This window comes from Actinia tenebrosa, unplaced genomic scaffold (assembly GCF_029948245.1).
Source record: "Actinia tenebrosa isolate PJP-AT-01 unplaced genomic scaffold, QUT_ActTen_1.0 PGA_scaffold5__44_contigs__length_20552954, whole genome shotgun sequence".
NCBI lineage: Eukaryota > Metazoa > Cnidaria > Anthozoa > Actiniaria > Actiniidae > Actinia > Actinia tenebrosa.
Genome location: NW_028292582.1, coordinates 11,299,679 through 11,311,911, shown reverse-complemented (window position 1 = coordinate 11,311,911; position 12,233 = coordinate 11,299,679). Strand labels below are relative to the sequence as shown.

At 36.7% G+C, this 12,233-nt stretch overlaps 2 protein-coding genes across 2 annotated transcripts in view; one reads left to right on the top strand and one right to left on the bottom strand.

Annotated features, from left to right (window-relative positions):
• Positions 1 to 12,233, top strand: part of LOC116304412 (WD repeat-containing protein 3-like) — a 31,218-nt gene that overhangs the window by 1,426 nt on the left and 17,559 nt on the right. Inside the window, exons 4-13 of the mRNA XM_089037471.1 lie at positions 574 to 643; positions 1,047 to 1,096; positions 1,695 to 1,763; positions 2,580 to 2,658; positions 3,392 to 3,583; positions 3,693 to 3,800; positions 4,657 to 4,754; positions 11,398 to 11,428; positions 11,691 to 11,770; positions 12,186 to 12,228. Of these exons, the coding sequence (XP_088893597.1) occupies positions 574 to 643; positions 1,047 to 1,096; positions 1,695 to 1,763; positions 2,580 to 2,658; positions 3,392 to 3,583; positions 3,693 to 3,800; positions 4,657 to 4,754; positions 11,398 to 11,428; positions 11,691 to 11,770; positions 12,186 to 12,228 (820 nt within the window). The remainder of the gene's footprint in view (positions 1 to 573; positions 644 to 1,046; positions 1,097 to 1,694; positions 1,764 to 2,579; positions 2,659 to 3,391; positions 3,584 to 3,692; positions 3,801 to 4,656; positions 4,755 to 11,397; positions 11,429 to 11,690; positions 11,771 to 12,185; positions 12,229 to 12,233) is intronic.
• On the bottom strand, positions 7,559 to 8,880 carry LOC116304411 (beta-1,3-galactosyltransferase 5). The gene has a single exon (XM_031714152.2). It carries the CDS (start codon positions 8,868 to 8,870, stop codon positions 7,644 to 7,646), a length of 1,227 nt encoding a protein of 408 aa, XP_031570012.2. The 5' UTR covers positions 8,871 to 8,880; the 3' UTR covers positions 7,559 to 7,643.

The following is a 12,233-nucleotide window of genomic DNA, read 5'->3' as shown; positions in this document are numbered from 1 at the left end:
TGGATCTTTTACGTCCACCTTATACAGGGTTATATAGTGAAGACAGACAGGGCCTACTGTTTTAAGTTCTTGTTCGAGAAGAACTAGGTTTAACCATTTGAAGATGTAATTACAAAGAAAGCACCTTCTCCTCAGTTATTTTAAGACCCTGAGTGTTGGTCCGGCCGAGGCTTGAACCACGACCTTCCCCCACAATAGGCAGACGCTCTTACCAACTGAGCTAATCGGGTTGTGGTTAATATAACGATTGATAAACCAATCAATCAAACCAAGAGCACTAGGACAAAGATGTTGTGTAAATTTGAGTTTGAAACTAACAATGTTATTGTAGCTGTAATGAAACAGTGTCTTCAGTGTACAGTGTGTGAGATAGCCATGTCCTGAGTCAGATCAGCTCAGAGGTTGTTTTTAGGGCTAGATCTGTAAGTTAGCCTTGCCCTGTCTTAGATCCGCCCAGAGGTTGTTTCAGGGTTCGATCTGTGAGTTGCCATTCCCTGACTTAGATAGTCCCAGAGGGTTAAAATTGTTTTTTTAAATGAGTGTTTGAATTCTTCTATTGTCTTTACATTTCAGTGGACATAGATCAGCTGTTTCTGCTTTACAGTTTGACCATTCTTGTGGGCTGTTAGCCTCAGGAGGAAGGGTAAGCTATAGAGTGTTTTTTGTTGTCAAGTGGGAATCAATAAGGCAAATTTGTAATCGTACTATAGTGACTGTCATACCATACAGTACATATTGTGATTGGTGGAATTATTAGAAGTCAAAGGGAAGGCATTTCGATGTTACATCACTTCATAAACTGTTCATGTGCTGTAAGATGGTACCTTAGGTTTCCCACTCATGCAAAAACTGATTCAATTCTAAGGGGAATGAGACATGGTCTAAAATAGAAACCAGCAGACAGTATAATATTGTAAGAGTAATGGTATTAATAACAAAAGTCAAATCTAATTCCCCACTTCACTTCCTTGGTGAGGGAAATGCAAAAATTACTAAAAATTCTGTAAGCAATAATTGATGAATAATACACGTATGATTTCACTTAGGATACTGATGTTATATTATGGGATGTTATTAATGAATCAGGTTTATACAGGTAAATATTAAGTTAAATTAAGATAAGTTTATATCTATGAATTTATATATGTGGCGTCGCTTGTCGATCAATGTTTCGTGCATAAGGTATTTTGTATTTTTCTCGAACTTTGGCAAGTAAAAAGATTATAAAGAATGATAAAGCTACCCAAAACACACATTTCATAGATTAGAGTATGGGGAAATAAAGTCATCCGAGTCATAAGTTGGTAGAAATGGACTTGATGTGGTAACTAAGTGAACGCTGTTCTTGGTCGCGTTTAGTCTTCACTTTCACTGATCATATCATATGCCTCAAAACCATATACAAATGTCTTTCAAGAGACTATGCTTCTCTTTAACAAGTCTCAGAAAGTCAGGAGTCAGAGAAAAAGAACAAAATTACAGAGTTCATATGAAAGAAAATTGGAATGTCTAGATGCTTGGGTAGGGGGTGTCTTACTTCATGGACATTACTCATGGGGTGGGGGGGGGTTGGGGGGTGGGGTGGGGGGTTGGGTGTATATAGATAGTTTCTGGAATTACACTATATGGAATATATATTTTATGCATTTGTCTTTCCATCGTTATTCACTTTTTTCTTGTTTAATGTGTTGCAGACTGCATGGTCATAAGGGCATGGTAACTCAATGCCGCTTTCTAAGAAAGAAAAATGTTCTTGTGACGAGGTTGGGATAACAATAGTATTAGATCATACCCTACTCAGACCCTCACTACCCCTTGAAATCTCCAACTCTTCCCCACTTTTTGAAAGTGAGGTATGACTTTTTTTCTTCAACTTCGCATTTTAAAATTCTAATCCTGTCTGTTACCTTCTCAGAAATTAGACCCACTTAGAAATTTGAATAGCACTCCTATTCCCTTACCCCTTATGAACAATAATTTGTGCTTCTTAACATTGAATTGAAATTATGGCATTCAGTTTGATTTGCTGTTGATCTGGACTGACTGACTATAGCCTTGTGTTCATTTGGAAACACAAAAGCTTTTTAAGAAAGAATTCTTTTCGTATTCAAGCGGTGAGCCCCAAAAACTATTTTCTTGAGGAAAGGCTGTTGTACAAGGCTAAAATCTTGTTATTCAGAAAGTTTAACTTGTTTGGAAGTGGAGATGAAAGTGGAATCAAAGTGTTAACGCAAAGTAAAAATTTGAATCGAAAATGAGGTTTAGGCCTTCATTTGCTTATTTCCCATACATTTTCTATAAAAAGCCTATCAATATCAAAACACGAATACAACAAAACATCTTTGTACAATTGAAAATACCGCTTCAAATAAGCATTTAATCATAGTACACTGATCGAAAGTTTCTAAATGTTAAAAAAAGATCTTGAGTTTTAACCCAAAATGTGTTTTTGGCGCTTTTTGCCATTATATTGCTCATTATTCAGTCAGTCAGTCCACAACAACAACAATTTGGTTGACAGTTTCACTTTGGTGTATTCATATTATTCATTCTCAAAAAACTATGCTTATTCATTGTAGTTCAAAGGACATGTTGGTAAAGATGTGGGATCTTGATACTCAACACTGTTTCTTGACATTGGTTGGTCACAGAAGTGAGGTACTGTTATGTATAGGGACCAGAGATTGTTTCAGAATTCAATGAATTTGGATAAGTTTGGTAAAATAAAGATTTAACGCGTGCTCTAACTGATTAATAAGCAAGCTCGATTGTGCATCCAGAAATTGATAGTGCACACTGACGTGACTGAGTAGCATGTGCACACACTATATTTAATCCGACGAAGGACTAGCGTCCGAAACGTCAGTAAGTTTTTTCATATTTTTCACAGTGTATAATTTACCTTTTCATCATTACTATATGATGAAGATTTCCTTTAGGACAAAATTTTTTAGAATTATTATTCTAATATTTTTTAATCCTAAATTCTTATTATCCATATTAGACCCATGACGGTAGTAAATTAGCCAATCAGAATGCGAAAAAAGTATGATTTATACACCTTTCTTATAAATGGCGCCAAATGCAGTTGGGACTAGGGACAATTGAATGGAAGCAAGGTCAGAAAGGCCTCATTAGTAAACAAAGTACGATAGAACAGTACGATATTTTGTGTCAAATTCATTCACCCTTACTTCGAAAGAGGCTTAAAAGGATTCAAATTGGTGAGATGAAAACTTTGACACAAATAATCAAGTAGACTTGAATTTACTCATGAGGCCTTCCTGACCTCGCTTCCATTCAATTGTCTCTAGTCCCAACCACGTTTGGTGGCCATTTATGAGAAAAGTCTATGGTTTCAAATTATATAATCTATGCATTATTTTTCAAGGTATGGGGATTTGTCATTGCAAATAATGAATCAAGACTGGTTACTGGTTGTGGGGACAGCGAGTTAAGAGTGTGGAAGATCAGTTATTCTGACAAAATGCAGGATGCTCCAGCATCAAAACTTGGTGCTAAGCGTTCAGCAAATGATGCTGACTTGGAAAATGAGTCTGACGTTTTGCAGAGTGATAAACAGGTAAGAAAACGTCCCTCAAGGATCCTTGATCTCAACACTACAGGCAACCCATAGAAATAATCTTTTGAATTCATCCCTTACTTGAAATGATTGCTTGCGTTTGTTTCAGGAGAGTCAGCCAGTGACATGTTTACTTCTTGGCTCAGTAATTCGCCAGAGTCGAGCTAGAGTCACCTCATTACATTCTTCCAACTCAGGTCAAATACTTGGTTGTTTGGTAAGTAAAAAAGACTAAAAACAATCTGACAGTCTGTGGGGGAGGGGTGGGGTTGAGGACACAGGAACTAGCTGAAGAAACCCATGATAGATAAAGATGCATTAAATTTTTTTATAAAATGATTTTATTGATTTACGTGGCAGGTACTGGCAAGGACCTGTTGAAATATTAAATACTGGGTGTCCACAGGGACTTTTTGTATACACACAGAAGTGGAAGTGTGGGAAAAGAGCCAAGTTTGCATATTGTGGTTGAGTGGTCAAGCACAAAACATTTAGAGTCAAGGCTCCGGGGCCTGGGAGGGGGTAGTCTTGCCGTTTATGGTAGGGATAAGCCGCTGAGCCCCCTGAACCCTGACCCTGTTCCAGAGTAAAATTGCTGAAAATTATACCCTGTTCTGGTATTCCGAAAATGGATACCCTGTTCCGGAGAGGAGAGAGCGTGATTTCACATACCCTGTCCCCGAGCGAGCGCGATTTTATATACCCTGTTCTAGAGTAGAATCGCTGAAAACCATACCATGTTTGGTTGCACGTACCTGTATAGTGAATATAGGGGAGTACCCCCCCCCCCCCCAACGGGCTCCAGGGAAACCAATCAATGTAATCATTGAAAAACCCTTTGCATCACGTCGAAATGCAGCTCAATTGAGGACGTTACAATTTTTCCAGTTCTCAGGAGATTGGAATTATTTTCTTTTCTCCTCCAAGTTAAGCTCCTTTGATGTCACATATGCAAGGGGTCTATTGGAAGAGAGACTTCAAATGAAGGGAAGGGAATGGGGAAAAGGGAAGTAGTATAAGGTCAAAATATCACCAACATTAAATGACGTTGTTCTGCGTTTTTCTATCTTAAGGGAAATGATTCTCAACTAGAGTTGTTTAAAATTGCCACGGAAGAAGAAATCAATAAATCGTTACAGAAAAAAATGAAAAGAGCCAGGAAAAAACAAAGGTATGTTATGTTAATATGTAAAAAAAAAACTAAAATCCTCCAAACAAGATTCGTTATAACCAAAAAAGGCTTGGGCTCTCTGTGTTGCGTGTGTCACAAAAAATGTGTAACGTTCACTCTCGACCCCAGTCCTGTCATTGTTACTGCGCGCGCTCAACGAGATGCGATTAAAAATTATAGAAGCTTGGTCTACCTGTGTTCTATATGACGTTTTTCTTAGGGGGGCTTTATATTCGCATATTGTGCAATATGTACCTTCTACATAACAGAATTTTTTATGCAAACAATTGCTTCAAACTAAAAAATTTTGCGAAGAGCACCGTTAAAGAAATAAAGTTTTATACTAAAATCCTCATTCATGGGAAAAACACTGTTAGTAAGTTGGCTGCCTACTTTTGGAAATTGATTTAAACTTTTCTCATTTTAAATTTCGATTTTCCGAATCCAAATTTAATGCTGATTCCAAATCTGGAAAGAAAAATAGGGTGTCCCGAGCTCGTTTTCGAGATAATCAGCATTTAATGGAAGCCTACGCACGAGCTTTTGTAGTAAAATTACGCCACCAGAAGTGATAAGAAAAACATTCTCAGAGAAAAAGCCTCATAAGATAATAGTTATTTGCAGACTATATGATTGCACGAATGACGGCTAGTCAATCATTCTACAATAATACATGGATATTTTCGACAAAAAGACAAAGAGACACATTGATTTATCATATTTCGTAGTTTCGGTGCTCTTAAAAGATCTCATAAAGTCGAGCAAAAATCACTACAAAAATCTATTTTTTCATGTGTTGCTGATTTAAACTTTTTCTTAAATGTTGATATAACCTAGATTTTTAGGAGTTTTTTCGAATGAGCTATTAAGAAATATAGAGTCCCGTGCAAAATTTGAGGGTTTTGCCCTGTTGAAGTTCAAAACGCGTATGGTTCTTCAATAAAATCTTGTAGATTTTTCAGCGGTTTTTGAGCACGCGCACATTGTGGGCTCAATTCTCGAACGTTCAAAAGTAGGCAGCCACCTTAAGAGAGAGGAAAAGTATATCAAATGGAAACGTGCAACGCATGCTGTGTAGCTCAAAAAACGTTATTATTGTTTTAATTATTTATTTTCACACTAACAAAGAAGATCATCACGGGAACCCAGCGGTAAAATTCTGTCGCTTCTGTCTGGATTTGATCTAAATTGGGGTTCGGAAATGGGACTAGAACCCCCCAAAATTCCAGCCCCAACCGAAAACAATAGAATTAGAGTTTTATGTATAAGCCTGAAGCGAGATGACGTTTTACCCCCGTCTCTAGACCATAACCCTTTTCACATTGCTTTTGTTCCTGTATTCTCTAAGGAAACAAAAATTTTAATATGAAAGAATTTTAAAATCGATTATGGTATAGAGTCGGGGCTTATTGAAAGTCTATAAAAGCTATTCAAAGGAATAAAAATGAACCAGAACAACCAGAACATTCATACATAGACAAATACATAAGAGACCATTTGTGTCTTTTGTTTAATAAATGTTCTGGTTGAGTGCTAGCGACTATTAGTCACTAAATAGTTACTATTTTTCAGTATCAACTTTGTTTTTATTTCATGGTTTTACTGCATGCGCTCTACCTTTATAACAAAATATTGCAAAACCGTGAAATTTTTGAGGTATTGCATATAAGAGTCTAAGGCCCTGGCTAAACAAGATAATATGTTTCCCGCGCGCATGTTCCACGATGATTCCAAGTTACAATACGATTTCAAGTTAACCAAGGTAACCAAAAGAAAGCAGAACCAACAAAAATAAAGATTTTTTTCTCTCTAACATTTCTTTCACGGGTTTATGAAAATCACTCCATGCTGTAACAACTCGAAATATAAAAAAAGTTTATACTGATACTTAGGTGAAGTTTGAAGAATGAGTGGCCGTGCTGTATGGGGATTACAAACACGAGGCCGCAGTAAGAGTTAATTACCGACTCGGCGGAGGCAGGCTTATTGCCTCCGTTTTCGGTAATTAAGTATTTTATTTCTCAATTGAGAAGGTTTTCTATCAAATGTTGCTCATTATAAATGCGAGGTGGGTTAATATCTAACTATATATTGACCTCTCATTTATAATGAGGGTTATATAACAAAAATAAAGCCTATATTGTGAATAACAAAGAAAACCGCGTCAATTAAGAAGTAAGAGTCAATACAGCACAGACACGAATTCTGTAGAGGCTACTAAATCCTAACCCCGCAGGGACCTTTTCAAAGTTTACTTTTAAAAACTTTGTTATTATGAGCAGTAATTATGCTCTGATTGAATGATAGCAACTATTAGTCACTAAATAGTACCCTTTGCCAGTATCAACTTTGTTTTTATTTCATGGTTTTACTAGCGTCGGCTTTGCAGACGCAACGCTTCTCTAGTTGGTGGTGAGAGAAGCGTTGCGAGACGACCCTAACAACGTTTGCGAAGGAGGCTATGGTTTTACAGCATGTGCTCTATCTGTGATTTCGAAAACTAATTCTTAGAAAATATTAAAGTTGTTTGGGTTTTAAATTTTTTTCCCTTCAATGGCCAAAGAGAGAGAATACTTTAACGTGTTCTGTCGCGTGTCATGGACATACGGTGCAAAGTTGCGCGCAATATTGCAGACAATGTTGTTAAAGTAGGATCTTTTTCTACTTCAGCAAGATGTCGTGCAGCAAAATGCGTTGTGTGACTGCATGGCCGAAAAAAACCTCTAGCTAACGGCTTATAATTTATAATCCGTGCTCAACTGAGCTATCATTTCAATTTTATAATTATTGAAAAACAGACAGTGTTCCAATACAAATACCAACGTGTTCTGGTACTAGTATTACATGTGCTATTCAGTAAACCGTACCAAAGAAGTTATAATATGTCGGTTAACAAGTTGCGTTTCTGACACATAGTTCGTCTAATCGATTAAAAAGCGTGTTCATTAAAGGGGGCTCAATACTGTGTCCAAATCCTCTGGCTTGTAATAACCTACAATCATTAAAACTACCTAGAAAAATTGGCATATTGTCCTCAAGTAGGAGACCGGGGATTCTTTTAACGGAAATCTTCAAATCTCGAGCGGCAATACCAACATAGGCATCGTCCGTATGAAATGGTTTCCTTCGTCGGACATAATTAAACATTTGACTTAAGATATCTGTTGAAAGAACATAAAAAGCTCCAGCACAAAAAGGAGGGAAAATATCCTCTTCAAAATATCGCTTGCTCACTGCCCATTTTCCGTTAGGGTTTCGATCTACTTTAAAGTTGAAATATGGAGCACCGCCATAGAATGACCTGGGGTAGTTCTGCACCACAAGCCATTCGATAACCGAAGGTATTCGAACATAAACGTCGTCATCTGTCTTCAGAATATAGCGGACATTTATTGTTGATACCCACAATTCACCCATAAATACTTTAACGACATTATTCAGATAATGGTCACGGAAATTGCCAATTACTAAATCGTTGTAATTTTTAGATTCTTCGGCGTTTGCTTCGTTTTCGCCAGAATCGTCTGCCTTCCCCAAAGAAAATACTAGAATCCATCTGAGCTGTTGTAATGTAGGATTTTGCTTCATTTTCGAATGTTCGCAATTAGTCATATTTGCCCATGTTTTTCTGATGGCATTACGGCGAGCTCTGTACTTCCTTCCTTTAGCAGCTGAATTCACGAGCACAACCAGAAAAAAGTCTCGTTCGCCTTTCAAATCTGGTATCGTTTCTGGCCACACGAACGAGAAGTTTACAAGCGGGTAGTATTCATTTTCCATATCAATTGTCTTTGCTGTTTTTGAATTATTGCACGTGGTTGTAGATGGAGAAGTCTGTCGTGAAGTAGTCGTTTTTTGCGGGCTTTTAGTTTCCGTTCGGATCGCTACATCGTTTGTAATTTTAGGGCTTTCTTTACGAATGAATGATCGTGGTTCTCTAGGGCTTCTCATAGAACTACCATTATGACTGTTATTGTGGTTTAGATGTTGAAATCCTTGGAAATAGTCGATTGTCTTTCCTTTTGAATTCAACCAAACAAAAGAAACGAACTGTATTCCTACGAAAAAACTGAACACGAAGAGTACGATGCTAATTTTTCGCAAGCGAAAACTCATAACTGAAGTCAAGCCTGTTTGGGAAGGTCAAAATGCAAAACTCCTTTCGAGGTCACTCTGTCATAGTAAGTATAAGATTTCAAAACACGTCTGATTGAAATTATGGGCTGACAGTACTGTAGCGTTGGAAAGCAAACAAACGAAACTTAACCAAGGAAATTTATGCAAAAACCTTGACGTGTGATCTACATATAACCCTTCGACATGTCACTCCCTGGGGGAAAAAAATCGAAAACCCAAAGACTACAAAAGCCACCTACCTGTGTTGTTATGGTACCAGACTTTTGAGTTTTCACATTCTTTATGTTTTGGTTTAATTTTGTTTCTGTTTTAAAAATCTGAGTTCCAGAGCTATTTCATTCCCATATTGAAAAGCCCAGAACGAAGGCTTATATTTAACGACTCCCCTCTAAATCATATTATAACATATTATTACTCGGGCTACCTGCAATGTTGGTTGTTTCATGAGAGGTTAGCTACTGAAGCAATTATTTGCCTTATTTATGAGTTTATCACAGTTTTATTTGATCTCTTAAGATTGCATAATGAGACGTTATTTAGGTTTTGTTAACTTATCGGGCTATATCTCTACCAGAATATTTTCTCCTGGTCCAACATGAAGTGACAACACACGTTGTGGAACGTCATTTGCTCATGACAACAAACTCAAAACAAACAATACGATTGTGTTAAATATCGTTATATTTTTGTTCATGTACTGTTCTATTACTTAAAATTATTTCAGAATCTTGGGTTAAATATGTATTTTCTGTTGTTTCCACTGTACTCTCAATCAATCAATGTTTATTTGCACTTGTAAATAAATTAGAAGATATGATAATATTTTTAGTGCTGAGGAAGTGGAAGAACCAATCAATTCTTGGAACAGTGAGTCCAAGACAGCCAATTGACAGATCATAACTAAATACCAACAAGTAATTTCTAATTTCCAGTAAATAACAAAACTTTGCCGAAATTTCTATTTTATCATCAGAGTTAGAGAAAAAAACAAATTATGAACATTCTTCAGGAGGAGCCACGTCAAAATATTTAATTATATCCAGCCCGATGGATTCGTCATTTCCGGTCTTAAGTAAAGTTGGTTTGTATAGGGTTACATTCAACCTCGTGTGTAGCATCAGTTGTAATATCTTAGCCTTCGGTGCGGACTTATTTTAGTCTCTTAATTAAAAGCATTAAAAGAAATTAACAAAATTGTGTTCCATAAGCACTAGCCACATGCAGTCCAAGACTGCTTATTTTTGGACTTTCTTTCTATCCCAGTCCTTTCATTTCCTAAAACTTCGTAGAAGATTAGTAGCCCGAGTAAACGCCTATAGGGCGTCTAGTTTGGAATACTAAATGTGTCGCCACGCTTGCACGTGTTGTCAAGATTGAACCACTTAAATATTTAACAGAATTGTCTTTTGTTTAATGGTTAAGAGACCTGAATATCAGAGAAGAGTCGATACTCAGGATTTTTAAAAAAGGAAAAACATACCCAGCGTTTAAGGGGAATTTCCGCTTTGGTAAACTTAGGAAACTCACCGTTAAAGCATTGAATATCGTCTCAGAATCAATAGTCGCCTGGCCAATAGAAACTCTATGTTTGTCTAAAATTATACAAGAAGATGATTTAGTATTTTCACGCATGTGAATATTATAAATCACAATTTACGTCTTATGCTGATATATGTACGCACACGCTCATTCGTCGATTTGTGCCGCTTGCAGGGATAATTAAAAATTGAGAAACAATCTCCGTTATTTATTACAGTGAAACTACCTCAAGCGTGAACACGTAGAGGTCATTAATGACTTCATTTTTGGATTCTTGATTTCATTATTCGTTTCGAAGATTCAAAGCCTGTTATATAAAAAAGCGAATTATATATGCAACTGAAATGAAAAAACAACTTTTATTCTAGGAATATCTAATATTAATGAACTTACCTTCTGTTTGCGCTATAAACAAGAGCCTACAAGCCAACTTATTCGAATTTTCAAATTATTATTTTTTGAAAATTGAAGATTCGTTTTCATTAATGAATCTTCGAATCGAAAAATGAAATCAAGAATCCAAAAATGAAGTCATTAATGACCTCTAAGTGTTCACGCTTGAGGAAGTTTCACTGTAACTTCACTAGTGTAAAAAATAATAACATTCTTGTTTATTAAATAGGAGACAAATAATTTGACAAATAATCCTTTGCGCGTTTCAAGGCGAGATCACCTGGTAGTTTGAGATGACGCTGAACATCTTATATAGACCGTTTCCACTAAAAAAAATACATCTTATTTAAACAAGTTGAAAAGCCTTCGATTGCTTGTTTGTTATCGTACTAACCATTCCGAGGTTAAGAAAAAACCTGGGGGAAGGCGTTGGCATTGGGACTGTTTCAGGGAACGCAATAGACGCCATCTTGAAAATATCTCCACCCTAGAACAGTCCCACGATGCACTGCAATGCCAGTTTTTTCACCTCAACCTCTGTATGGCTATATTAAGATCAGCCTTTTTTTTACAGAAAAGAAGCCACTGACCCAGAGAAAGCAAAGGTTCATATTGAAATTTGATTTCCTTTATTCCTGCATTTTTCTTTCTATTTCCCTGTTAATATTCTTTCCATTTTTCCATTTCCTTCCCTTCCCTTCAATTCCCTTCCTTGCCCTTTCCTTCCCTTCCCTTGCCTTGCCTTCGCTTTCCTTTCTTTCCTTTCTTTCCTTTGCTTTACAATAAAGTGTTGCAGCATGTTAAATCTACAAATAAATAACGCCCCACCCCCAGTATTTTCTAGTTTTTTTCTTTTCATTTTTTCAGTTGGAAGACATTTCAATAACCAGAACAGTTGAGGATGAATTTGTTCGCGTATTTACACTTCGAGTCTCAGCCAAAACAAAGTATGCTAATAGTATAGCAAAATCTGTCAATACTGAGTTCCAAATTATCGCTGTGTTTCTTGATTATAGACTCATTTACTCAGACTTAGCCTCGTATCAGCGTCTAAATATATTCACAAATACCAACGGTAAAGTAAAGAATGCACGACTTCAATCATACAAACACTTGGAAATTGCGCGGATTTTCACTGGACTTCTTCAATATTCTTAACAAAATCGACACTAACCATGAGTAGATGAGTATCAACACAGAGGTTATTTGGAACTTGAAACTGGAGTATCGAGGAGTTTCCATGGCCTTCCATAGACATGTTTCCTTGAAAACTTTGTGTTTTCCGGTGAGGTCATGGTAACACTTTGATTGACAAGCAATATAGTACTATAATAGTTTGATTCGGTTACTTTTGTTCGACAGAGCTTTTGACCTGCATCAAACATTTACTGCTGAAGATGTTAAGGTTTG